The sequence below is a fragment of the Akebia trifoliata genome, chromosome 5, assembly GCF_017979445.1.
Source record: "Akebia trifoliata isolate Shusen 1 chromosome 5, ASM1797944v1, whole genome shotgun sequence".
Classification (NCBI taxonomy): Eukaryota; Viridiplantae; Streptophyta; class Magnoliopsida; order Ranunculales; family Lardizabalaceae; genus Akebia; species Akebia trifoliata.
In genome coordinates, this window is record NC_141379.1 from 3,539,251 (window position 1) to 3,566,701 (window position 27,451).

Here is a 27,451-nt window from a genome sequence, read left to right on the forward strand (position 1 = left end):
GCTAGCTGGTACTACAAAGCCATATCCCAAATATTTGGTGTTAGTGAAACTATTGAGAGTTGGTATATATCTAATGGGGGGCTTTTCAACTTGAATATTTCTTCTAATTGAGACTGAAACAGTCTCATTAAACATGTCTAAACCATCTCAGCCTATATTTCCTTAGTTCATCATCTATTGGAGTTGTTCTTACATTTTATCGAATGCATTTGATTCTAAATATAGTCTTGTATAGCTCAAGATTCATGTTTTGGGAAACCTTTATTGAGGCAAAATAGTGTAGGCTACTCGCTAACGAAGGATTGAATATCCAGTCTCCAATTTTGTTGTGGCCTTAAAAACTTCCATATTTGGTGGAGAAGGATTGGATATCCATTCTGAGAGTCTTTCCAATGTTAGGCAAGCAACGATAGATTGCCTTTTGTTTGAAATACTTTCATTAACACAACATAAAATTTGATGCCTTAAGTATTCATGTACAAACAACACAGCAAGATTCATGAGATTCTTTCATTTCGATGATAGTGTCTAATTACAATTTATAGTAGAAAAAACTTTGAAGTAGTTTCAATGGATATTTTTTTTAGGATTTTCTATTGAGAGACACTTGTGAGAGGGAAGGTTTTTTGAGTCTGTGATTTCTATTGAGAAAAGAGACTCTTAAGAAAAAAGACAAAGGGTCTGTTAGCTTTGAGAGAGAAAAGAGAGGATTTTAATTTTAATAAAAGAAATAGAGGGAGATATTTGAAAATATTTCAAAAATTTTAAAGCCAACAATGGAATTCAGCTGGCCCGTCTTTTCTCTCCCTAAAGTAAGATCTAGCCGTTGAATGGTGCAGATCCAACGGCTTACATGCATAATTTTCTAAGACATTTTCTAAAATGTCAGATGAACTATCCTTATATATATAAATTATTTTTTTCTCTACATCCATGTCTTTGAAGATGAACGAACACTCAACATTTAAGCGTGTGATCTAAATGTATGGCATGTGTGGCGCTCTTACAAGAATTGGATCTATGATAGAGGGTGACACAGGAACCGTGTGCTACAGAGGATTCGCTTCCGTGTCAGCTTCCGTTTCAACGCTTGAAAATATAGAAGTATTTGAAATATTCACGTGTGGTGGACGTGGATGGCTTTTCTCTAGAACTTTGAAATGAGCTGACTGCTTCAAAGTATTTTTTTTTCCTGGAAAAGAGTCTTCACTTTTTTAAGGGATTTGTATTGCCTACTTTTACAAAAATGCCCCTTGAGAATATCTGATTTAAAAAGTAGTCGACTAGCAGCATATTACTAGTTACATGCACCTAACCCTCACAAGAAAAAAAAAAAAAAAAAACACTATTAGCACTTAAATTTTACTTATAACACACCAAAGGGAATGTATAGGTAGAGAGACTGACTATGTTGGAAGAAAAGAGGAGTGAAAACTTTTTTTTTTTTTCAATCATACAAAGGGAATGCAAGGGAGGATTTTTAATTGATGCAATGCTTTAAAAATGCTACAATAGGGCCACCCATGAGGTCTCACACTCACTTATTTGATGCGTGTGATGTGCGGGCATGTATCCTGAGATTAATCCATGGACAAGACCATGATTTATGGACTCGGCAAAGCCCAGATGCGGGCCCGATCTGCTGTCTACAGCAAAGTACGGGAAATTAATAGAAGTGGTGTTCATATCAGGTCCCTCAATGCAGGTTAATTTGTTAGGTTAACAAAGAAGTTGATATGGCACTATAAGTGCTCTAATATTTTTTTAGAATAATTCTGAAGTGACCTCAGGCTGGATCCTCGTATCGCACTTCTTGACATGAAAGTTTCTGGGAATCATAGATGCTTTTCATTGAGATAAGAGTGAAAAAGAATATATGGTTCCTATCCACTTTCACGTCAAGAAATGCGATATGAGGTTCCAGCCTGAGGTCACTCCAGCACAACTCTATTTTTTAAAGCATAGAACATCACTGCAACTATCAACATAAATGGAGGGAATAAACATTTTCCAAACAAATTAACAAGTAACTAAAGAACTCTATCAACTTATATAAATTTAAAATATAAACAATTTTTTACATGATAGAAAACTATTTGATTCTATAGCACCCAAATTTCCTCACCGTCGTCGTGATCTGACCCACAGACAAAGACCTAGAATTACCCATTGTGTTTTTTATCAGAGAAAAAATAAATAAAGGGAATTGGAATTTTATTTTTTTTACAAATTAGACCTTGAAAATTTTGCTTATATCTGATCAAGTTCTCCATGATCCTCTCCCAGACATTAAGAGAGAAGCATAAAGCAACTCATTCCATGTATCGGGTACTCCGGGCAAGCACCAATGACTGCAATCTTGAATTCTCACAGCTGCAATCTGTTCTTCAACTGAATCGTAACGCTGTCTATAAATAGAAGGGTGTGCATCTTTCCTGTAATCCGTAAGCTTACTGACGTTCATATAAACCACAGGTGTACTCATCTCTTGTAACATGTGCTCTAGTGCTCTCATTTTTGCGGGGTACTTCCCTACACAAGTTTCATTGAAGATCGGTTCGGTTTCTTTGTGACATTTCCCCCCTGAGTTCCATTGTCCCCCACTGCATACAAATGAAACATTTTATCCTTTATTATATGTAATTTATAGATAATTTTCCCTTCAACTTGAGAAAACTGTTAAGAAAAACAAGGGGCAATCGAACCAAGAAAAGAATTGAAAAACCAAACACAAATCACACAAAGAACACAAATATTTTACGTGGTTCCCTCAAGATTGAGGTACATGTACGGATCACACCAATTTCCACTATGAAGAGAAAGGTCGCACGTTCCCTCTTACTGGTGTTGTCGATGGTCCTTGTTATTTATGCTAAAGCATCTCAATCAACTATGGTTTCCACGAGATGCAAAGATTTAGCTATATACATGAACACATTCACAAATTCATTTTTTTTCAAGTTTACGTGAGCGACATTTCGCACCCATAACTCATTGTCACCTATACTTGCATTTGCACCATATAGAATGTGGTTATTGCTTGGCTGACTTCTAATGTCTCAAGGAATTAGGGATGACATAAAATATTTGAAATACCAATACTAAGCAAATTTTAGTCCTGATTGTTTAGATTAGATAACATCATATGAGATTTTATTGTAAAATATGAGGCCATTACCTGAAATGAACAAGTGAATATCCTCTGAAGAAAACCTGGGTTCTGTTGACATTAATATTCTCGTCGACCCATCTGGCCCATGTAGTGATAGCCTTCTTGAATGCTTCCAAGACCTTGAGTTTCGGGTACACATAATTTCCTTCCTGGTAATAGTTTTCTCTGCAAAAACCAATAATGAACAAAGAAAGACAACAACTTAGTGTTTCAAATGACATAAAAAAGACAAATTCCAACAACAATGAAAAAATAGCAAGTTTTTTTTTTTGGTCTTTTCATTTTTTATTTTTTTTTCTATTAAAATGATGGTACTCACCCTTTAGAGGTTTTCTCATGTGTCCACCAATGGCCTGAATTGAAGACTATAATATCAGCATCACGGTACATCGATGTTGTCTGGTCCATTAAATCCAATCTTAGCGTCTCCACTGATCCGTTTCTACCATTGAAAGATGATTTTCTAACAAGAAATGGAGCAGTAACAAGATCTACGGAACAATTATAATCCTAAAACACACCAAAGGAGAAAGAATAGAAGCTAATTAGAGCTAAAAACATAAAAGGAACGAACTTGGGATCGAATTATTGAAAATGAACATGGGAACTTGCCTCATATCTGAAAGAATAAAAGCCACTCTTTTTGAATTCTTTTTTTCCTGTGATTTCGTAGACTTTCTTCTTGTTTGCAACACTATGACGAAGAATGCATACCAGAGATTGCCACATATTCCGACTCAAAGAATCTCCCACGAAAACTAGCCTCTTTCCTCTTAGTCTCTCCAGAAAATCAGTTGCATTCAAGCTGTGAAAATGTTGAATTGGTGCTTATAATTGATTGAAGAAATGGTCTTATACAATTACAGAATTAAATGGAATCCAAATGTGTAACTATGCAAATGTCACACAAAAATGGCTAAAATAACCAAAACATCACTAGACTTTAAAACTTTTTTCGTTGCATAATCAAAATATTTGAAAGAACAGAAAATCACATTTCTTCAACTTAGTCATTCTCCTCATCAAAAGAGAAGATTTTTCATACTTTTACAAATTAAACAAAACGCATTTAGTGTTCTTCAGTCTTCACTAGTTTTAATGAACTAATCATACTAAATCAAATGTTCCTCAACAATTTTGATACTTTCTTATGACAAAGGTGTTTTCACTAACCTTGTGATTTATAGAAACATCATGGGTGCTCTTTGGCAATTCTAATACACAAAACATAAAAAACAAATTGAATCATTGCAAGTGTTTTTAGTAATTCTTCTAAAGTACTAAATTAACTAATGGTGTGATCATACCTTGGAATATCACACTCATTTGGCTGCCATCTCCATTTCTCATAATCATTATCGGGCCTCCCGTTACGATGACAGTCAAATTCCTTACTAATGTAAGGACAAGAACCAGCAGGATAATATGGCTTTCCTTCATCCCTCACCCATTGGCCATCAAAAATATCACATTTTTTTGCAGAGTAATTACCAATCCTTTTCACAAACCCAGAATTACTAGAATTTGCAGATTTATCTTTATGGGTTATCTCTGAAATACTCTCTTCTCTGCCAAAAGATCTCACACTCTCTCCATTATCAGAAACGTTGGCCACATTATTTCTATCCGTACTCCTATCTGTAAATCCTCTCAACTTGCCTAGAAAACTTCCATTTCTATATCTTTCTACCAATTCTGCTTCCAAGGTTTTCACTTTGTTAATTTCAAGTGAGAAATTCCCTTGATGGGTTTTCTCACCAACAACAAAACTTCCATTTTTGTCCTCAGAGAAATTCCCTTTACGGGTTTTCTCTGTAACCAATCCTCCACCATTAGAACTTGCACTTTCAGTTCTCTCTGTGTGATTTCCTTCATAGGTTTTCTCTGTAATAAGTTCTCCACCATTAGAATCCAAAAAGGTGTCATTTTTACCCTTCTCTGAGAGAATTCCTTGTTGTGTTTTCTCTGCTACCAATCCTCCACCACTAGAACTTGCACTTTCAGTTCTCTCTGTGGGATTTCCTTCATGGGTTTTCTCTGTAACAAGTTCTCCACCATTAGAACCCAAAAAGTTGTTATTTTTACCCTTCTCTGAGAGATTTCCTTGATGGGTTTTCTCTGTAACCAATCCTCCACCATTAAAACTTGCACTTTTAGTTCTCTCTGAGTAATTCCCTTCATGGGTTTCCTCTTGAACTCTTTCTTCTTCATTCCTCTGAAAGTTTAGTGAAGAAGAAGCATCAGTACTTGAAAAAGAAAGAGGAGATGAAGCCAGAGAAGATTCACCACCAATGCCATTGAACCCTTCAAACGTTGGATACAAGAGAGGTTCCTTAAATGGGTAGTTGAGAAAAAACACAGTAAGAAGAAGCAATGAAGCTCCAACACCAAAACCAAAACCAGAACACACCTTTCTTTTTGAAGATCGAGCGTAAGAGAACTGTTCCCAAAGTCCAAGATTTTTTAAAAGCTTTTTCCAATCCATAATGGAAGAAAAGCACAAACAGCGAACCAGCTCTCAGAGCACACTAAAATCCCATTAAATTTAAATTTATAAAAGTTTTGTTAAATTTAGAGGAAGAAATAGAGAATCTTTTCGGAGATCACAATGTTTTTTTTAATGTTTTAATTTTCTTAAAAATAAAAAGCGAAGAGGGAAAGGTGTAGCGTTGGATAGGATTCTCTTCCTCCGTTACGTTGGCAGTGAGGGAACTGCAATTCCAAAATTTACATAAATGCCCCCGTGAGAATTGCTGATTTTTCAAATCCTGAAACAAAACGGTTTGCAGATGACAGAAATGTCCTTACGTGTACATACAATCCTATGTATTGACATTTTAAAGTGGCATTTAGAAATTTCAAAACTTTTTTTTTAAGAAAATGCTGCCGTGACTTTGGAATTCACTCTATTTCACACTTTGCTGATGTGGATGTGCGTATAAAATCATAAATGCTTTTCATCCAAATACAAGTAAAAAGCATCTATGATTCTGTGTGCACCTCCATGTCAACAAAATGTGAAATAAAGTGACCTTCAAAGTCACCATAATATGACTTTCAAAATAAATAAATAAAATAACAAGAATTGGATTTTCTTCTCCTAGGTTTTAAGATATAAAGGGAGGGGGTGCACAAGGCTTGATTTGGGATAAAAAAGTTGAATTTTCTTTAAGAACAGATTTAAAGGGGGGGCAATGGGGAACTTTTCCCCCAAAAGAAATTTTTAACTCTATAAGGATTTATAATCTATTCCAATAAATAATAATGATGTATGACAAGATCTGACTCTATTACCCCCATATAAAAAAAAAAACATTCTTAATTGTCCCCACACAAAAATTTAGACTCTTTTGCTTCTATGTGGGCAAAATCTAGGTTCCGTCCCTAATTTTCTTGTATTGCTTTTTATTTTGCTATAGTGAAAAAATTTACTCGTGGATGTAGGCATCGTTGTCAAACCAAATAAATCATGGTGTTCTTTGATTTGTTTTTTTATTTTCTTCTTAATCATATTAAATAATATATCTAAATTCACAATATCTATAATGATTCTTAGATACTATTACAACTCTAGAAATAATTCAATTAAATTGGTATTCGATGTATCGATGGACATTAGATAAAAGATATGACTTCTTTAGATTCAATCAACTGTTGAGGCTCTCCATCAAATTGACAATTAAGACAACACGAAAAATATAAATTTCTTATGGAAAATGTTAAAGTGATCATGCATGACTCTGCCTTGGACACTAAATTGATGTGGAGGTGTACACATAAATGTAGATGATTTTCCTCGAGATACAAGGGAATAAAAAGCATCTGAAATTTTGTTTAATGCAATGTCATACACATTCAATCTAGGAAGACTCATTTCTTATAGATTAATACTAACTTTCTAGGGATTGTATATTTTATGGAGAGCCTCAACCCTAGTTTAAAGCAAGTGTTTTCAATAAAAATACAAGATCAGTCTCGGGATACACATATAATAAAAATTTAGCAAAATGGCATTTTAGTCATTTTGAATGGTTAAACCAAAATTATGAATTTTTAAAAGCAACATATTTAGGGCAGTTTCGTCATTGTTTAAAATGGTGTGGTTGGGTTAACGGTCGTGTGAGCTAGGGAAGGAAGATCAACGTTTCACGCTGACATAAAGTATAAACGTGGAGAGTTTTCATTGGCCTGTGAAGATTTTATGAAACGGGTGAGAGTTATTTTCTCTCGTGGAACTCGAATCTAATGATGAATAAAATTCAGAATTTTTTTTTGGAAGCATTGTAAAACGAATCTGGACCGTTAAACAACTGGCCCCTGTTAACAAATCAGAAAATCACTTAAAACGGTTAGGATCGTCTTTCGAGGTGGTTTGGATTTTATTTTTGTTTGGTAAGCGATGGTTTCGGAGTATCCGATAAGTTTAGGGAGCAAACTTTAAAAAGATGATAGACGTGTTTCAAAGGGAAAATAACTTGAGGGATAGATCTTTCTAAATACTCCAAACTTTTGGGTAAGTTGAAACACCCGAAGCATCATTTTCTTAAGGAGAAATTACTTAAAAGAACCTTAACGTAAGAATTTATTTTTAAATAATCCTTAAGTTTTGGACGATATCTTGATAATCCATTTCGTAAAATTTTTATTTTTTAATGATCCCTCATTATTGATGAACTCATCGTTTTTTATTTATTGTCAAGTTCACAACTTATATTTTGAAACTCACCACTTTTTATTGTCGAGTTCATCAATTTTTTTATTTATTGTTGAACTCAATAATAAAAAAGTGGTGAACTTGACACTGGTAAAACCCTCCCATTTTCAATTCTTTCGAAAATACATGGAACGACTAAAAACTTGAGATAACGACTTGCTTAGATGGTTTCAAACTAAAAGAATCATTTTTATCAAAAAACGAAGAAAAACCTCTAATTTTTTTTTTTTGTTTTTTGCATGCATTTTCAAAATGTATGAACAAATTCTTGAGAATAATTCTTATTCCTTCTTAAATCCTTTTCAACAAAATGGAACCTCCTAAACTAGATTGAGATGCCAAAATATCAAGTTTTTTGGATGAAAGTGATGGGTTCAAACAATTAGGGAATTCAATTGTGAGAAAAAATGTGGGAAATGAGGTTTAGGATTTATTAGAAATAAAAGTTTTACTAAATTGATTATTAAGAGAGGATGTTCAGAGCATAGGCCCAACTAGTATGCAATTGGGCTCTTAGAGCACCATTTTCTCACCTATTTTAACTTATCGATGTATATCAATGACAATTCTAATTCACTTAAACGACTTGTAACAATGAATGATTGATAGATAACGATATACTTATAATTTTGAAGGTTCTAATGTATCAATTGATAATATGTGATAATGAATGACAAACGAAATACCCATATTTTTAAAATGTGGTTATATTGTTTGATTTGAACATTTGTTTTGCTTTTATAATATATCTATCCAGTGTCGAACACAAAAACTTTAAAATGAAAAATTTATAAGTTACACTTTTAATAATAGTATGGTTAAATGTAAATGAAGGGACATTTTTTATCTTCAAAAATTTGCTTTCTAACCGCACTTTTGCTTACTTCTCTCATTATAATAGGCAAAATAGTATTAATAGGCACTAGCAAACTCTGCCCGATGGGCCTAGTTCTCGTGCCCGAGGCCAATTCTAAATTAGAATTGGGCCTAACATGACCCGACAACTCAATGGACTTAATCACATCACAAAAGCCTGGCCCATTGGTAGGGACTCAATTGGACCAATGCTCATAGGTTGATACTTTATCATTCAATATTAATTCTTTATTTTGTGATCTATGAGTTAATTGTCTAATGGACGATTTACTTTGTCACCCAAGTCATGCTTGTTAATAGGCCGGTCTGAATTAGGCCTTGAGTAAGCCTTTTACCCATTCATATAATCTAAATTCAGGCCCAGAGGGCCGGCCCATTGATACACATAGTTATAGTTCACTGTTCACTCTGCCTGTGCAGTAAGCACTGAGTACCAGGGGGTGCAACTTGGTTTGATTTGATTCGGTTCGAGGTCAAATTGGAACCGAACAGACATAAGTCGGTTTTACTAAATAAGAACCAGAACTGAACCAACCCAAACTGAATTAAAGTCAGTTTGGTTTGACTGAATTCTATAATATTGTAAGTACTAATTTTTAATGAAAAAACAAACATAAAATTTCATATAATAAATTACAAATCTATCTATAAAAAAGTAAATAATTTATCAATAGAAGATCATTAATCTATGTCTTATCTCTTAAAATAATTCATAATAATTATTATATACATATATATTTATTTATTGCATATGAGTTCGATTCTTGATTTGGTTCGGTTCTATACAAGATTGATCCGAGAATCGAATCAAATTGATCGATTCTCCATTTTCATTATCAGGAATTGAACCGCAATTTTGTTTTAAACCGAACCAAATCACTCCAAAACTATCGATTTGATTCGATTCTCGATTTGAACCGGACCAAGTTGCACCCCCACTGAGTAGTGAGTACTGACACTGCATAAAATATCTTTCTAGTTCAGCAAGTCCATTTAAACTTCCCACGGGTAGGAGTGCGTACGTCACACTTCGTGTACTATAGATGGACCGATACTCTTTTCAAAGTGTGCCGCAACACAACGCGTCTTTGCGACGCCACTCCAGAGTTCAGAACTGGAATGCTGGGTTTTCGTTTAGGCGCCATGTCTCGCGCTTCAATTTTCTCTCCTTCTTCGTTAACCTTCAAAAACCCTAGTTTCTCCACCTTAACGGACCCAAGACCCTTCAATGGAGCTTTTCTCAGAATCAGTCACAGGTCCTCCGAAGGCTTCCGTAACTCTTCGCTTCGATGCTTCGCTTCTGCGTCCGCCATCGATAGAATCAAAGTTCAGAATCCCATCGTTGAAATGGACGGTACGTGATACAAAAACCCTAATCTCCCAATATTGATTTTTTTAAAACTGTGTTTCTTTGATTTCAGGCGATGAGATGACAAGAGTCATTTGGAAAATGATCAAAGACAAGGTAGGATTTTAGTTCACTCTATGATTTTTCAATTAAGTTGGATGATTTATCTTGATTGAATAGAGTCTTTGAAACATTTTAATTCGATTTTTAATGGAGATTTTGGTTTAATGTTATTCCAGCTTATCTATCCTTATTTGGATTTAGATATAAAGTATTTCGATTTAGGAATACTGAATCGTGATGCAACCGAGGACAAGGTTACTGTTGAAAGTGCTGAAGCTACTCTTAAGTAAGTAGTTATGAAATAATTTGATTACATGGTTCATACAATGGAAATAAATTTTGTTTATATTTTTATAAGTTTTTTTTTTTTTGGCTGTCGTTTAGGTTTCAAATTGTTTTACTGGTCAATTTGTTGAATTCAACCCTCGTATTAAATGCCGATTCTTGTCGTTAGATTTTAAATTAGTGTAATTATCATTGTTGTTTGGTAAAGTGGTACAAAATTGTGTATTAAGTGTCAATCTTTTGGTAGGGTTTATGAGGGATAATACCATAGCTGTGCATATGCGATCTCATATGCATCTATGCAATCACATATGATATTATTGGTCAATAAATCGCATGGCATATCACATATGCTTCAAGATGGCTTGATCGAAGGGATTGGGATTGTGTGGTTTAGAACGGGTCATATCTCATCTTTAGTTTGCCAATGACACAATCAACTCCGTTAATAAAAGCATTTTTATTGATAAAAAAAAGAAAGAATGGATGATCAACCTAAAATGTATAGTTTGAACCCGTTTTGAGCTTCTGTATCAAATGAGCAAGAAACCACAATCCTTCGGTCGGCACAATGTATACGTCATAGGACATTTGGTGGCTTGCCTTGGTTGCCAAAAAGGAAATTGTTGACCTCTTTTCTTGGTTGCTCTCTTGGAGCTAGCTATAGAATGAAGGCAGATTATGATATGGTGGCATAACATTTGAAAGAAGGTTGGCCTCATAGAAGAAATAATACATAGCAATGGGGGTAGGGTTGCCCTGATCTAAAACATTTATTGCATTTGCTGATTTACTTCTTTTTTTTTATATAAGTAAAAACTTGTTAATGAGAGGACAAGGAGTCCTCAAGGAAAATATACAAACTAACTTCTCCCCCTACTTACAATATCCCACCTAACCAAAAAGTCTTCGAAAAACAAACCTCTAAATTCCTTAAATTGCTTGCACCAAAAGAATAGTAAACCTTAAATATTGAAAATTAATTTCTACTTCAAACTTTCTTTCCCATTGAATGTGCGACCATTCCTTTCTTTCCAAAGGCCTCAACAGATTACAAAGAGAATGAACTTCCAAAGAATCTTCAACTTGCTAGAAAGGAAAGGCAATTTCCAACTTGACAAAAGAGAAAGGACCGAGTAGGGGTGACACCAACTAACCTAAAAAAGAGATAGGAAATGAGACAAAATATTAGAATCGAAGTCACAATGGAGGATATGATCCACAGACTCCCCACTCGCTTTACAAAGGCAACAATAATCCACCAAAATGAAACCTCTACGCTTGAGAAGATTGATTGTAGGAAGCTTGTTCAAAGCTGCCAACTAAATGAAAAAAAGGAACGTTTGTTGGCACTTTTGAAGACCAAACTAGGGAAGAAGGAAAACAGGGTTCCCGATCTCCTTCAAGAATGGAATAAAAAGACTTAACCGAGAAACAACCATCACGACTTTACCTTTACTTCCTTTCATTTTTTTTTATCCAGATTGCCATAGAAAACTGTTTGGAAAGGGGATTCAGAAAGTTGTAAGTCCCTATGTCGCATCCTTGATTTTTTTTGTTTTGTTTTGGGAATGGGACTCTTTGATAGTAGGTTAATTTGTGTATTTTGTCTAGTTGTGGTAGCTATCTCAAAATAGGTTCTCGCTCATTAGATACTTGTATCTTTATTGTTTGCTTTTGCCCCTATTTTGAATACAATTTATTCTTATAACAATAAAAAACACCATTTCAGAAACCATGTATTTTTGTTGGACACTGACACATGCTTATGTCATTGTTACGTAGTTTTTTTACAAATAACATCTCATGAAAAATCATGGATGATCATTTGATTGTTTTTAAATTGAAAAAAGGGAGAAAACCCATGTAAACTTAGTGAATTCATGATTCTTAATGGAAAGCATTTTTAATGATTATGGTGGTACATTTATTAGTTATTTTAATGTGAAATTATACCTAATATCGTAGTCTATTCATAAAATTTATGTGTGGCAGATACAATGTTGCTGTGAAATGTGCAACAATAACTCCTGGTGAGTTAGACTTTTTCATTATAATTCTTGAAATTATTGTATACAAAGTGCTAGGATATGTGGTTTTAGAAGCTTGTCAACTGTATTGGTTGTGGTAGTATGTTTTAGAAAAGGGGTATTGGTACAGGGGAAGTGTATTCCATGTTGTGGCGAAAACAATTCCAGGTATTAGTACCCCAATCACCGTCGAAGCTTCTTAGAGGAAATCCTTGGTAAGAATTTCCTGCAAAGGTTTCTACAGAAATTCTTCAGAGTTCTAACAAACTAGAAAAACCTAGGCCTTTTTGGTACACCTGCAAATTGTTGTAAATTCACAAATTTGCACACATAATTTGTTGTGCTGCAAAATTTTGTGGTCGTTTGCAGTGAATTTTGGATGGCTAAGTTTTGTGTTTATTTCTTTAGGAATTCGCAGGGGGCACAAAGATTTGCCGCAATTTGTGGTGGACAACAGGCATCTGAGAACCAACAATTTTTTTTGGACCAAGCACCCGATGAATGACTTCAAATTTTTGTTTTACACTGATTTACAGTCTACCAAGTAATGCCCTAAAGGCAAATTTTATTCATTAAATGCAACTCCTTTGCAATGTCCTCAGAAAAACTATTTTTAAGAAAATAAATCACATGAAATTGGCTTCTTACTGATGACATTTTTCTTTGCTTTTGGATCATATGGTGATACCAAGCTCAGAATTTTAAATCATTTCCTTGCTTGCCTTCTTCTTCATAGGACACCACAATCACCTGATATGCTTAGAGAAAACGAATTGAGTTTGAAGCATTGAGACAACAATCATACAACCATACTGAGGGTGATTCCATTTATACCCCTTTTCATCTAATGTAAAGTCCCAACGTAGCACGAATCAATATTTTTTTCAATTGAGGATTCATATCTTGAAAAAGAAATACAATGACACATTAGAAAGAACTGAACCTAGAGATTTTCCATGGAAGTGTCAATATTGATTTTTATTTTATAAATAATAGATCCAAGTAATGTGAAAAAGACGTCAAAAAGAGGGACTAACAATAACTGTAATTAGAAATAGTGGGAGTAAGTCTTTCAAATTATCTTTAATCTTTTTTAAGGTGTTGCATGATTTTCTTCTTTAAATGGTCATCGTAAATTGGCCAGAGAATTATGCATACTCATACTTGTGTTCAATGTTAAATCATATTTATCTGTAGGAAATCCCTTGAGAACTATAAATTCATGATGAGTATGTTTGTGAGATAAATAATTATAGATTTCTTAATTGAATGTTCTTATTCCATATCATGCAGACGAGACTAGAGTCAAAGAATTTGGGTTAAAGGATATGTGGAGAAGCCCCAATGGAACAATAAGAAACATTTTAAATGGTTTGTATCGTGTATTTCTTGTCTCACATGGGTAATGTTACAAGATTCCTACGATATCAATCTTTTGTGTGATGCTTTGATTTGATTGCAATGTATACTCTTTCTACAATTTAGTCGCTCTTGTATTTCAATGAATGAGGCACTGAGGGCAATTGTTGTGAATATTTGGGTAAGAATGGTGGGGTTTGTAAATGGATTCTATATAAGAGTGAAATTGTAAGGAGTTGAAACAGTGGTTGATAGTTTGATTTTTTGAAAAATTCAGATCAAATTCATAAATTAAAAGCTGAAAATCAGGTCTAAGCTTTTACAATCGCCATATGTTGACCTAGAGCTAATCAACAACAAAAGAAACATGGTTACCTCCTTGATTCAAAATTCAGGTCATTTCAGAATGTATTGGTGGAACATTTCGGTTTCAGCTGAAACTGGAATGAAACATTGGCTGCTAAACGTTTAACGTTTCGGGAATATTTTGGAATGTCTAGTAATTTAAGAATGTTTTTTGTCGTGGCCATTTCGATTTCTCTCCTGACTGAAACATTGCCTTGGAACGAGATTTAAAATCTTATTTACCTCTTTCTGTATCAAACTGAGTGCAAGATCAAAGTTGATACAGTCTTTGAAGATATACACACTAGATTCTAGAACCTTCCTCTTCCCAAAATGCAGAGAGTACCACTTATTTGACTTTATCTAATGTTATCTTCAATGATTCATTCATCAAATCAAACAATTACATATTTTCTTTGTGCAGGTACTGTTTTTCGTGAACCCATTATGTGCCGAAATATTCCTAGGATTGTTCCATGTAATTCTCTAAATCCATTCATGAAATGTAAATATCTGAATTATTTTGGAGTTTCTGTTTGATATTTACTATGAAAGTTAATAGGTTGGAAAAAGCCCATCTGCATTGGTAGGCATGCCTTCGGTGACCAGTATCGTGCAACTGATATGATCATTACAGGACCAGGAAAGCTTAAGATGGTCTTTGGTAAGCTGATTTTAACTTTTTAGATGCTCTCTGAAACTGTCAAAAAATTTCAATTCGTCAAATAATTTATTGTTTTCCGTGTTGTCTGCTGTCATCTTTGTTCTTACCAGTCCCAGACGAGGGGGGCATGGCAGTGGAGCTTGATGTTCATGATTTCAAAGGTCCTGGAATTGCATTGGCTATGTACAATGTTGATGAGGTTTGTTTGATTTAACCTTTTGTATGGAGAGGTGAATCATGATATAATTTCTCACAATTTTAAGAAGTCCTGTGTAATTTTCAGTCAATTCGAGCTTTTGCCGAATCATCAATGGCCATGGCATTTGCAAAAAAATGGCCGCTTTACTTGAGCACTAAAAACACGATCCTAAAGAAATACGATGGGAGGTAAACATAGGCTTTCACTAGTGATAGAGCTTATGCCTATGATGTAGTCAGAAATTTTAGTCAATTAGCAAATTTGCAATCCATCATAAGGATTAAACTATTATCATGGGACCATTACAGGTTCAAGGATATCTTTCAAGAGGTTTATGAAGAGAAATGGAAACCAAAATTTGAAGAGCATTCCATATGGTAAGTGTGCATCTTCGACGAACTGCGACCATTTGCTTATATTCTTAACATATTTTGAAAACTGAAATGGTTGATAAAAGATCGATTCTTTGAGATTCAGGTATGAGCATCGGCTGATTGATGACATGGTGGCTTATGCACTAAAAAGTGAAGGCGGATATGTGTGGGCTTGTAAAAACTATGATGGAGATGTCCAGAGTGATTTTCTTGCTCAAGGTCCTATTTTTCTGCTCTGATCATTTTAACTAGTGGGCATACTACTCTCTCTCCTTGCATATAATTCATTCATTTATTCAAGATTGGCTTCTTAGTTGATAAGGTATCTCCATTAAGATTTTAATCTAAAGCAACCTCCCAAGCAAATTCCTTCTCACTAAGAGAAGATGAATTATCCCAAATGATCTCAATAGAATACTGTTCCCAAAAAACTCGTCAAAATGTTGAGTAGTACTTTACTGAGAATTTGCCTTTTGGAACCACTTTCCAAAGCCGAGTCTTCTCCATTGGTAAAAATATCTACGTCGACATGATGGGAATAACTGCATCAACATGAATCCCTCAATTGTGTTATCCAATGATCTCTTTCTAAAAATCAGGCCTTCACCTGTTCCTTGTTTCTTATAATGAAACATTGTCATCCTTTTGACAAGGATACAGCACTTTTAGGTTTTTTTCTGTGTTGGCCACAATTCAACACATCGACGCCCTAACATACATTCTGACTCTAAGGTAGTGCCACCCTTTTTGTTGTGTTTTTCTCCAAAAATGACTTTCGAAACTTGAAAGAGGATTGGCATTATCCATCTTCCATATAGTAATTTATTGAGTTGTTATACATAGCAATGAATTTTTATTAGAAATATACTTTTACTAAGTTAGGGTGTTTACTTTTCATATGTTTCTTCCTTATCTTATTTAAAAAATTGTTGTATCATTTTTTTATAGGTTAAAATATCATATTATTATACATGTGTATGAAAAGTGTTGGCATTTTGGGCTTCTCAAACACGTCTTGAAAGAGACTCTTCTCTCCACTTTGCACTGCTAATATCAAGGGGAGCTCAATTGATAACTTATAAATCTTCTCAAACACAAACTGTAGAATTTATTTGGTCTACAGTATTTCCACGTTACAATATAGAGTTTAGTCTTTTCTTTGCTTCTTCGTATTTTCAACTTATATGCCTTTCCCTCAATGTCTGTTTGGTGGATACAGGATTTGGTTCCCTGGGCTTAATGAAATCAGTATTGGTTCGTATCATCTTGACATCACCTTTTTTTTTTCTTTGTGATTTATATTAACTTCCTTATGTTAATATTAAATGCCCACAAATCTTATACCCATGGTTTATTTGCTCTTGTTTTGCAGTTATCCTCTGATGGAAAGACATTAGAAGCTGAGGCTGCTCATGGCACTGTGACTCGACATTTCCGGTTACATCAGAAGGGACAAGAAACTAGTACAAATAGTATTGCTTCAATATTTGCATGGACAAGGGGGCTTGAGCACAGGTACCTTTAATACTTATTCTTTATCTTACATCTCTTGATTGTGCTTGGTGCATTATGACTAGATCTCCACCTAAACTAGTCTGGTTGTTCCATGCTGAATCAACCTCACAGTGGGAATGAACCTAGCTATCGATGAACATTTAATCTTAACTGAAGACTTCTGCATCTTTGTTGATGTCTAAATCATCGTTAGTTTATATTGACACATCAATAAAATATTAGGAGGGGTACATACAGGTTTTTCTGTAAAATACTGCAAAACAGACGGAGTTTTTAACAGAGGGAATTAACACTCACTTTTAAGTGCTACATTGGGGGCCCTTTTCTTGCTGATCAAAAATATTGGTACAAAAGCCAGCTAAGCTACATTTTTTGGGGGTGGTCCAAATGCTTCCTTAGGGAAACTGATTTAGGGAGTTAAACTCGAGAACTATTCGCTGTTTATGGGGTTTTCTTTACATATGGAGGACTGCTGTGTCCAATACAGATCGTCCCTAAGATGACTCTCTGGATTGGCATGCGAATGGTGTTCTTTTCCATGCCTACAGTGTATCTACTTTCTCGCGTGAATTGCAGATTTCATTTTTTTAATAAATTAATGGAAGAATAAACATGCCTGTCATATGGAAAATGGCTATTAGCTAAACTTTTCTTCGCCGAGATGCTGAGGTGGAAAAAAATATTTCCTTCTGTCCTCCTAAAGTAATAACATTTGTTTTATTTTTCACAGTTTTTATATCATGATCAGTTATGTTAGGTTTTATTTTGAAGTCGTTATTTTACTCTCAGATTTCTTTCCACTTCTCAATCTGCAGGGCCAAACTAGATAGAGATGAAAAGTTGTTGGATTTTGTTTCCAAGCTAGAAACTGCGTGTGTTGAGACAGTGGAAACAAGCAAAATGACCAAGGATCTTGCCCTTCTGATTCATGGATCTAAGTTAGTACATCACTTCATTTTTCTCCTCTATTCTCATTGTGATTTCTCTTGCACTTTTCCATCTCCTATATTCTTATAATATTATTTTTCTTTACTTTTCTGCTTTTTTATTTATTTATTATATTTAATAACAGGGTTGCTTCTATTGTCATAATCTATTGACACCTATTAATTAACTAAAAGCTTTCGAAGTCTATCAATAATTGTTTTTTGTTGTTAAAGACTTTGTTTCGTGCAAAGGGAGGGTTTTGAAGTGTGGATGTGGAGGCTCATCCACAATTCAGAAAGTGGATTTGGTTTTGGGTTTTTGTCTGTCAAAACATTTGCTCAATTCTATTTGAAATATCATCTATAGATTATATATCATTTATTATTTATTCTATTAGAAGTATTGTCTATAGATTATATATCATTTATTATTCGTCTGAGTCTGCATCCCGTTGTGGGTTTGCTTAAAAAACGTTTTTTTTTTATACATGAACCTCATAACCATTTAATTACTCTCCAATTTCAATCTAATTGTTGCATGGTTGGTATCTTCTCAATATCAGTTTAATTCTCACTCACCTCTATATCAATTTAATTCTCACCTTTTTTATATTCAGAGTGTCTAGAGAATCATACTTGAACACTGAAGAATTTATTGACGCTGTTGCACAAAATCTCGAGACAAAGCTCAAGGTGCCAGTGGCTTTGTAAATTTTTTGGTGGCGCGGTATTTAATAAATTCCTTTTGCAGGGAATCATGTAGTACGTGGTGAGCATATTCAGTTCCATTTCTATTTGCTTTTCTTTTAATGAAAAATAAAATGTAGAAACTTCATGCAATATACGCCCATTAGTTTTGATCCTAATGGGCTCTTTTTTTTTTCCTTTAAAAAAAAATTGAGAGAGAGAGAGAGAGAGCATCTTTTAAAATCAGAATTGTAATATTGGCATCTTCTGGAGTTTGGCACGCATGGGAATTGTAGGGTAAGTTAAACTATTTTCTATGGCATCTTCGAATTCAAAATCGTTTAATTGATCTGATTCATTTTTGAATTGTGAATGAGATCGAAATAGAATGTATGGATGGTAGCCCTAGATCTGTTCATTTGAAGAAGGAAAACAAACTATTGGAATCATATATTTGACCTTTTCACAGACTCATTGATGACAAGCTTCAATGGCCCTCGCTAGGTGTTCACTTTCTTCACTGGCCATCACCGGATGTAACCTCTTACTTCTTAGGGAAAATTACTTAAAGGACTCTAATGGAGGGATTTTTCACTCTAATTAGTCCCTAAGTTTTAGGTGGTAGTTTGATAGTCCATTTAGTAAACTTTTTTTATTTCTTAATCGGCCCTCATTATTGCTGAGCTCACCATTTATTTATTTATTGTCGAACTCACCACTTTTTGTTGTTGAATTTGGCAATTTTTTTAAAATGTTAAACTTCACAAAAGTGGTGAGCTCAACATTCGTAAAATCCTCTCATTTTTGTTTTTCAAGATTTTTCAATTAAAATACATGGAAAGATCATCTAAAAATTTGAGATAATGACTGTTTAGATGATTTCAAACAAAAAAAAAAAATTGTTCTTAGAGATCCATTTTCATCCAAAAAAGAAATAAAATAAAAAAATAAAAAAATCTTATATTTTACACACGTTTTCAAAATGGTTTCTTCTTACTTAAATCATTTCTGATGGAATGAAACTTCTGAAATTCGATTCGGTTGCTAAAAATCCAAGTTTGTTTGGTGAAAATGGTTAATTCAAACAGTTAGCATTCAATTGCGAGAAATATTGGAGGCCACAAAACTTAGGGATTAATTTGAAAGAACTCCCTCTATTAAAGTCCTTTACATAATTTTTCCTAATTTTATCAACTTCTTCACCAAATTTTCTTTGTTTTGTATAAAACATTTATACTTTTTAGCGTTTCTTATATCCCACGGTAGAGAGAAGCTTAGGTGTTTGATGAGCACACTTCTAATTTCAGAAGATGTGGCTCTTGACAAAATTGAATGAGTAGAATTTGTTTTGTTTTGGACAAGGCTTTGATGATGTGAAGCACATCAAGATTGAGGCATTTTGAGGCATGAGTTTTGTTTCGTTTTTAGGTTTGAAAAAGTTCAATTTCAACCTCCAAATTTCTTGTAAACTACTTTTTTGGTTTCGCCAACTCTATCAATGTTCTTTGGGTGGACATTTAGTTTTATTGTTTTTTTTTTTTTTTTTCTTCTTTTGATGGGTGAATTGCTTTTGTTATGTCAATTTTAAATTATTTAACTCAACGGTCTCCTCATCCAAAGATTTTACCAACTATTAAGTAGCACAACATGCTCATACCTAAATATTATTGTGTGTTTGGTAACACTTCCGAAGTTTGAATGGAGGTTGTTCATCTTTAAAATTCAAACTCCTAAAATTTTATTTCTATTTGTTTGTTTTAGATTTTCGACTTCAGAACTAAAATTTAAAAGTTTTGAACCAATGATATGGGGATGGGGAAGTTAGATGAAATTTTTGAAGTCTGACTTTAAACTTTAGAAGTGTTACCAAACAGAGCCTAAATACAATGCCCTATCAAAGACCTAACTATCTATAGTTTGTTTACAATACCTTAATTAATTCCATTGATCTAATTCAAGTCAGTCTTATCGTAATGTGTCCCCAGAGTTTCATCAAACTTTCGAAACATTCACATATTCACACACTTATTTACAAGAAAATGTGCACACTTGTTTAAAATTCTTGAAAGTTTTTACTTGATTATTATACATTATGATCTCTTTTATAAATTTGGGAAATACTAAAAAAATGTATTTCAAAATCTTTATAAGATACATTTAAAACTATCATAAATACAATTGGGAACGTCTTAATTCTATAAAACTTCAACAATTGTTGTGATACTTTGAGAAGAATCGGCTTCTTCTTTTGATTTCACAAAAAATGACTGAATAAGATTTATAGATTTTAATCATGTAAGTGTGAATCATTGAGATAAATGTCAATTGAATCTATTTAATAAAATACAATTCTAAAACTCACTTTTGTGGGGAAGAAACTTTCATCCAATTAAAATAAATATCCTACCAAACTATAATTTTATTATAGGATCCATGTTATTATTTTTTTGCTAATATCAAATATATTATATTAAACTTATTTTAATTTATTTTTACAACACCAATAAAATTAAAACCTTCTATCTTAAATAATATTATAAAACATAAATAATAAAAGAAACATTTGTTGCGACGAAACAGGTCCTTCGATCTTAAAATCTTCCGAATTGAAATTCTTCAAGAGCTTACTATAATTCTGACTCTTGATTTTCTCGATCAAAATTTGATATTTAAAAAAAAATGAAAAAAAAAAAAATGCTGGAATGACACAAATGTATACATGGTGAAAAAAAAAGTGATGAGGTGGCGCGCACATAATCGTAGATGCATCTCACGGAAAAGCATATACGGTAATGTGGACATGATCCCACCATTTTGTCAATCCTGTGTCTCCGTTTGTGTCAACCCCAGCACGACTTTATAAAAAAAAACATGATGATTGCCGCCCGGCCGATTAATGAATATTTCGCCACGTGGCAGTCATAAGACATTCCACACAGAGTCTGACATCTTCTTTATTGATTGACAGCCACCTGGAAATGCATGATAACGTTGTATCGACGCGCAGAGAGAGAGAGAGAGAGAGAGAGAGAGAGAAAAGATGGGCGGAGCATTTAGTTGTTGTGGAGGAGGAGGAGGAGGAGGAGGAGAAAGAAGTGCAGAGTTAGAGATGGCGTTATCAAAGGTGAAGGAAATCGTTTCTTCAACACCAGCTGTCGTCTTCAGGTTGGTCTTTCTTTCTTTCTTTCTTATTTAATTTCCAAATCTTATTTTTATTTATTCTAATTTCTAATTTGTGTTTGTTAATTGGGGGGTGGGGTGGGGTGGGGTTTGGTTTGGCAGCAAGACATACTGTTCGTATTGCACCAGGGTAAAGCAGTTGCTGACGCAGCTGGGCGCAACTTACAAGCTCATCGAATTGGATGTCGACAGTCAGTACTCTCTTCTCTTCTCTTCTCTTCTTCATTCACACTCCTACCACCGTCATTTAATTATCAGATCCAATTTTATAAATTTTTTTTTTAATAAAAAAAGTTGCTTTGAATTTGCTGGAACAAAACCAAAGATTTGAATTTGTAATTTGTCATTGTGTTTCTCCTTAGAATAGAATAGAGAGGGTGAAGATGGGATGACAGGTCTCTCACTGTTTATCATCTATAGAAAATTGAAGAATCTCTGTAGAGAGAGAGAGAGAGAGAGAGAGAGTAATTGAGCTTCATTGCAATTTTCTCTGTTAGGGGATCCCTAGGTAGTACCTATGTTACCTAATTGGTTGCTCTTTGTCCCAACCATGAACAAGTACGAAGCAAGTACTGATTCGTACGCTTAAAACTAAACCCACTGAAGCATTTTACCTAAAAGATGAACCAATACCAAATGTTTGATGAAACGGGTTCCTTTCTCATTGTTGAAGGTGATGGAGCAGAAACTCAAGCTGCGCTGGTTGAGTGGACTGGACAAAGAACCGTGCCGAATGTGTTCATTGGGGGAAAACGCATTGGTGGTTGTGATGGTAAGATCTTCGATCCCTCAATTCCACCATTTTGTGTTTCAGGTTCCATTGTAATAATAATAATAAGTAGCAAAGCCACCATCAACTAAACATATTTTGGGATTCTTTTTGAGTGGTTCAGATGTTATGGCATTGCATAATGAAGGGAAGCTCGTGCCCTTGCTCACTGATGCCGGTGCAATTGCTAAATAATTCCTTGCAACTGTAAGTGATGAATGTGCTGATGACCAGACCATTTGATGCATAGTTATTTAGATGTAGTTATAGAATACAGTTGCATGAAGTAGACAATAAAAGCTTGTAAAAGTTTTCTTTTGAGAATGTTAAATCTTTGGATTGTCTTCTTATTATGCCTTCCATGTTCCCATGTATCACAATCAGTAGGGTTTGCATGCACTAGCATTGTTAAGTCTTGCTGCTTTTATGGTTCAAACCTAATTCTTGTGAAGGATTTTCCATCAACCTAGTTTAGGGTTTGGTCTGTAGCATATAAGATTATAAGGTTAATCAATGAGAAGTAAAATCCAGCAATGGCATGAGCAAATTGAAGAATCATAAAAACAAAATAGCTTAAACAAGGCAGAAAATGGCCAGTAACTGAGGGGATTCATCAACTTATTAGGAAACAGAGATTTATTTTTCTAAGAGTAAAAACCAATGCATGAACCAAATTATTCAATCTTCTAACCCAAGAAGTCATTTACTTTGATTCAAGCAACCCCATTGTTGGATTCATTCTTTACTTCTGTAATGGTCAAAGACAAGTAAATGAGAGGACATTAGGTTGTTTGATATCCTCAAACTTTTGAGATTTGATTAAATTTTGAGAAAGAGATTTCACTTACATTGGAGATATCTATCCAAGATTCCAGCGTCTTGAGAGCCTTCCCTGATAGATGGGTTTCGCGAGCTAGCCCTATTCCATCTGCTAGGTTGCTCACATACCCGCTGACTAAGAGGGCTGCTGCGGCATTAAGTATCTGAATGGTTTGTTCAAACAATATAAGAATTAGCTACTTCATCCAAAACTCTCCCAAGCCATGGTAGCTGTTCATATAGCTTTTAGACAGTAGAGAGAGGAGACTTACAAGTGCATCTGCTATGGATCCTTTCTCACCAGATAGTACACGCTTTAGTACCTCCGCATTGAACTTTGGGTCTCCCCCTCGCAAGCTTTCCAGAGTACAGCGAGGGATACCAAAATCCACTGCACATTACACTATTTGGGTTAATCAGAAATTTCATACATTATTGTTAAGAATTCTGAATCCAAGTGAAATCCTAAATATACATCACTTAACTTCCAAGTATGGAGGTGAGTTTTATTTCTTTTTTTCATAAGAATGTTTGAAACAAAATAAGGGTAGATGACGAGAAATGATTACATGGATCAAATGAGAATGTCTCAATCTTTTCAGGGGTAACATCAAGGATTAGTCCAGGTCCTGGCAACAAAATAGTTGATCTGTAAGTAAGATGTATGCAAAACCAAGTGCCTAAGGTGAAAAGTAGAGAGATGAAAAATAAAAAGTCATAGAAGAGGTTAAACCTAAAAGAAATGATATACATTCTAACTAAGCAAAGTCTGAAATATAGAAGCAAAAGGTTCTTACCAAGGGGACTCATCTCATCCAAACCCTTTGAGTGAACAACTAACGCTCTTTTCATGCCAAACCTTTGCAGTGCTTTTGCCATTTTGACAATCTGTCCAATAAAACGGTCAAAGGTGAAAAATAGCATTGAAGCGGTTCTGCAGCAAGTCTATCTGAAACTTGAAAAGATAAAATACTCTACATGACATATTTTTCAAGCATACAAGAATGAGTCAAAAAGACACAAATGTAGAATCCAAGGAACCACTAAATCCCAATAAGGTCTAGAAGTTGTGAATAATTTTTACCTTACTCAAATTTCTTATTCTAAATGTACTTAAAACTGAGTCCAACTTTTGAACATTTAAGAGAGTGGATTCCGTCGAGAAAACCCTTGTGGAGACCAAAAAAACTGAATGGATTGAAAAATAATCTTCTACATCTCACAAGTAGCATCAGCATCCAACTGTGTAGGGTATGTTCATAAGGGAAGTTGAAAGATTATCAAGAGCATGTTTTTATTGAGAAAGTAAAATTACTTGTGTCTTGTTTGAAACTTAGAACCCTTAAGGAAATATTTTTAGCTGTATCTTCTCACTTTTATTTTCACACATTAAATGCATTTTAACCAGATCAAACCAGACATTCATACCACGTCATCAAAGAGTAACAATTAATGCCTGTATTTTTTTCAATTTATCTGCATGAGAATGGTAGAACTTAACAATGACTATCTCCAAAAGGAACCATATGTCATATAATGAGTTGTATGAAAGAAAAGCTTGATTTCATATTATCAACAAGAGGGTAAACAAAGAGAAATCTATTATTGATATAATCAATAATGATTGAACTTACTATGTCTTCCTTGTACACGCCAACAACTGCAAAAGGAGCTCGTGCAGGGTTCAACAAAGGACCCAAGATGTTAAACACGGTCTTCACTTTCAGTTTTTTCCTTACAGGGCCAACAATTTTCATTGATGGATGGTGTTTTGGTGACATCATAAAACCAATGCCTGCTTCCTCTATACATCTCTTTACACCCTAAATTCCAATAAAGAAAATATGAGATAATCAGCATGGATGCATTCAAACTTGAACACAACATAAAAGAAGCGATTGAGGTGCAATGAAATTCTTAGATAAGAAATTTCCACAATTCTCTTACATTTCTAGAGGTACGTTGAGTTCAAATAAAGCAGTTTTTAAAAGTGAAATGCTAAGTATTATCAGGTGAAACTCTATTAAAGCAAACGATATCAAGTTAAGTGGCCTACCTAACCAAGGCATGAACAACATGCACGGTTATAAAAAATAAAATAAAAAGCAAGAAAGAGACCAAGAAAATGAAAACATAAAATTAATTCCTATTAGACCTTGTATGAGGGTTTAATTTCTTGACAGAGATCCACAATTCAAATGCAGATTGTAAAACTGTTGCAAGAAAGATTTCAGTTTTAGGTGATATGGTTTTGGATAACAGTTTTTCATTTCAGAAACGTTCACTATTATCCATTAACATAGGCATGCTATCATCGACACCATCACAGAATTCTCCAATTCTTCAAAAAATTCAGGAATAAGGATCAGTCAATTAAATTCGGGTATTACCTCAACATTAACATATTATCTTCTTCAAACTTCACTTGTCAAAAACAATATAAGCCTTTTAGGGAGGTTGAAGATTATGGGTTTTTGGAAACCAAAAATATTGCTTATATAATCCCCGATTTTTTGAAACTTTTCCAGATTCATCTGAATTAAAACTAGACCGACCCATGACAAATAATTGCCTAATCTGAACTTTGTTATATGATCATCAAAATAAATAAAACAATATTCGGACTCACCACTTGATAACCTAATCTTGCCAATACTGACCTTAGGATTCAAATCAATGGCTACTCCTAGTGCTTCTAATACATCAGCACTTCCACAAGCTGAAGAACTGGAACGATTCCCTTGCTGTAAGAACAAAACAATGTCACTCTTCTTATCTAATATAATTCTAATCAAATTATAAAAACAACAAATTCTGAAATCACCTTTGCAACTTTTGCACCAGCAGCTGCAGCAAGAATTGATGCCCCTGTTGAGATATTAACTGTGTTGGCCCCATCTCCACCTGTGCCAACAATATCAACCACATCACCCACTCCTTCAACTTTCCTACAACATTTGATCATCGCCCTCGCTAATCCTACAATCTGCAAAATCAAAACGTACAATAAATCTCTACAATGAGAATTTTTATTTATTTATGGGTAAGCTGGACTTGAACCCATGACCTCTAAGTTGTTTTGCAATATGTCAAACCAACTGAGCTATGGGTCTAAGCCCTACAATGAGAAATTAAATAATTGATCAAATTTTGGAATTCTAGTTCTACAGCTCCCTTAAAAATCAAATTAAAACTTTTCATAAATCTCTACAATAAGAAATTAAAATAATTAATCAAATTTTGGGTTCTAGTCCTACAATCTGCAAATCAAAAGTTTCTATAAGTCCGTACAATCTGAGAATTAAGTTCTACAAATCCCTTAAAAATCCAATTTTTAACTTATAAAACTGAACAAAACCCATAAGAATAAAAAAATCAAACACTGACCTCTTCAAATGTCTCTCCTTTGGCTCTCAAGAGAACGAGAAAAGCACTGATCAAGGCTTCATTAGCTCCATTAAGCAAAAAATCAAGAGATGCCTCTGCCTCGTCTTCAGATAAATCCACTCGATTTATCAAAGACTCAATTAACTACAAAACCACAAAAATTAAAATTTTCAAAATATATCAACCGTAAAACCGAATACAAAAACTACTTCCAATCTTCCATACCTCACTAAAAGACGTTAATGGCGTAGTTGAATTCTCAAGAACAGTAACCGGACCGGTTACCACAGCTGCTAACCTTTTTTGCCTAATTCGAGAAATTGGCGAAGCAATCAAACACTGTTGAGCTGCGAATCGACTCTCTAGAGGTTTACAAACAAATGGAGATCGAGAAATAGGAGCTCGGCATCGAAATGCTGCCATTGCAGTCTTATTTCAGCTCGATAATAATTCAATCAGCAAATCTAATTCAAATTATCTAGGGATTCTTCTTCAAAATTTCGAATCCTCCCCCAATTTCACCTTCACCTTCACCTGGCACAGATTCTACAGATCTTCCCGAAACAGGAAAGATCTCGTGTTTGCAGTTCTTCACATTTTCAAAAAAAGTTGCTTAAAAATCAAATAAAAAAACAGTCCAGGTGGCATGAACTCTACCCCAATTCAAACGTCGGCACGTCGCTATATATCCCTTAATTTTAACGTGTACTCTAAGGACACGCTTTAACGTTCATTGAAT

General features: G+C 34.2%; 4 protein-coding genes across 5 annotated transcripts; 2 read left to right on the forward strand and 2 right to left on the reverse strand.

Annotated features, from left to right (window-relative positions):
• Positions 1-2,119: 2,119 nt before the first annotated feature.
• On the reverse strand, positions 2,120-5,850 carry LOC147401048 (protein trichome birefringence-like 2). The gene is made up of 5 exons (XM_086441549.1): positions 4,480-5,850; positions 3,785-3,977; positions 3,492-3,682; positions 3,179-3,337; positions 2,120-2,603 (listed from the first exon to the last, which is right to left on the reverse strand). The coding sequence occupies exons 1-5, from the start codon at positions 5,655-5,657 to the stop codon at positions 2,261-2,263; spliced, it is 2,064 nt and encodes a 687-aa protein (XP_086297675.1). The 5' UTR covers positions 5,658-5,850; the 3' UTR covers positions 2,120-2,260.
• Positions 5,851-9,790: 3,940 nt separating this feature from the next.
• Positions 9,791-18,904, forward strand: LOC147401049 (Isocitrate/isopropylmalate dehydrogenase family protein). Its single transcript, XM_086442162.1, has 15 exons — positions 9,791-10,116; positions 10,184-10,227; positions 10,350-10,459; positions 12,454-12,491; positions 13,782-13,859; positions 14,617-14,670; positions 14,755-14,856; positions 14,967-15,055; positions 15,140-15,243; positions 15,364-15,432; positions 15,533-15,648; positions 16,649-16,683; positions 16,802-16,944; positions 17,760-17,882; positions 18,488-18,904. The coding sequence occupies exons 1-15, from the start codon at positions 9,882-9,884 to the stop codon at positions 18,579-18,581; spliced, it is 1,434 nt and encodes a 477-aa protein (XP_086298288.1). The 5' UTR covers positions 9,791-9,881; the 3' UTR covers positions 18,582-18,904.
• Positions 18,905-21,427: 2,523 nt separating this feature from the next.
• GRXC1 (Thioredoxin superfamily protein) lies at positions 21,428-22,856 on the forward strand. Its single transcript, XM_086442165.1, is given in 5 exon segments — positions 21,428-21,722; positions 21,840-21,928; positions 22,411-22,509; positions 22,631-22,695; positions 22,697-22,856. Coding segments are annotated over 5 exon segments (399 nt in total). The 5' UTR covers positions 21,428-21,597; the 3' UTR covers positions 22,718-22,856.
• A 164-nt stretch (positions 22,857-23,020) lies between these two features.
• Positions 23,021-27,370, reverse strand: LOC147401051 (anthranilate phosphoribosyltransferase, chloroplastic-like). Of its 2 annotated transcripts, XM_086442163.1 has the most exons (10): positions 26,938-27,359; positions 26,713-26,856; positions 26,150-26,311; positions 25,986-26,069; positions 24,960-25,148; positions 24,123-24,213; positions 23,895-23,954; positions 23,598-23,716; positions 23,355-23,489; positions 23,021-23,254 (listed from the first exon to the last, which is right to left on the reverse strand). In XM_086442163.1, the coding sequence occupies exons 1-10, from the start codon at positions 27,133-27,135 to the stop codon at positions 23,249-23,251; spliced, it is 1,188 nt and encodes a 395-aa protein (XP_086298289.1). In that variant the 5' UTR covers positions 27,136-27,359; the 3' UTR covers positions 23,021-23,248. The 2 variants fall into 2 exon arrangements, with proteins under 2 accessions (XP_086298289.1, XP_086298290.1); XM_086442164.1 differs by lacking the exon at positions 25,986-26,069 and having other exon boundaries at positions 26,938-27,370.
• Between the last annotated feature and the right edge of the window lie 81 nt (positions 27,371-27,451).

Coding starts and splice junctions, on each gene's coding strand:
- LOC147401048 (XM_086441549.1), bottom strand. CDS start 5,657: ATGGATTGGAAAAAGCTTTTAAAAAATCTTGGACTTTGGGAACAGTTC. Junction 3,978..4,479: donor AATGAGTGTGATATTCCAAG/GTATGATCACAC, acceptor ACATTTTCACAG/CTTGAATGCAACTGATTTTC. Junction 3,683..3,784: donor TTTATTCTTTCAGATATGAG/GCAAGTTCCCAT, acceptor GGTGTGTTTTAG/GATTATAATTGTTCCGTAGA.
- LOC147401049 (XM_086442162.1), top strand. CDS start 9,882: ATGCTGGGTTTTCGTTTAGGCGCCATGTCTCGCGCTTCAATTTTCTCT. Junction 13,860..14,616: donor AATAAGAAACATTTTAAATG/GTTTGTATCGTG, acceptor TTCTTTGTGCAG/GTACTGTTTTTCGTGAACCC. Junction 16,684..16,801: donor GCTTAATGAAATCAGTATTG/GTTCGTATCATC, acceptor CTTGTTTTGCAG/TTATCCTCTGATGGAAAGAC.
- LOC147401051 (XM_086442163.1), bottom strand. CDS start 27,135: ATGGCAGCATTTCGATGCCGAGCTCCTATTTCTCGATCTCCATTTGTT. Junction 25,149..25,985: donor CCATTGATTTGAATCCTAAG/GTCAGTATTGGC, acceptor ATTGGAATTTAG/GGTGTAAAGAGATGTATAGA. Junction 23,717..23,894: donor GACATTCTCATTTGATCCAT/GTAATCATTTCT, acceptor TGTAATGTGCAG/TGGATTTTGGTATCCCTCGC.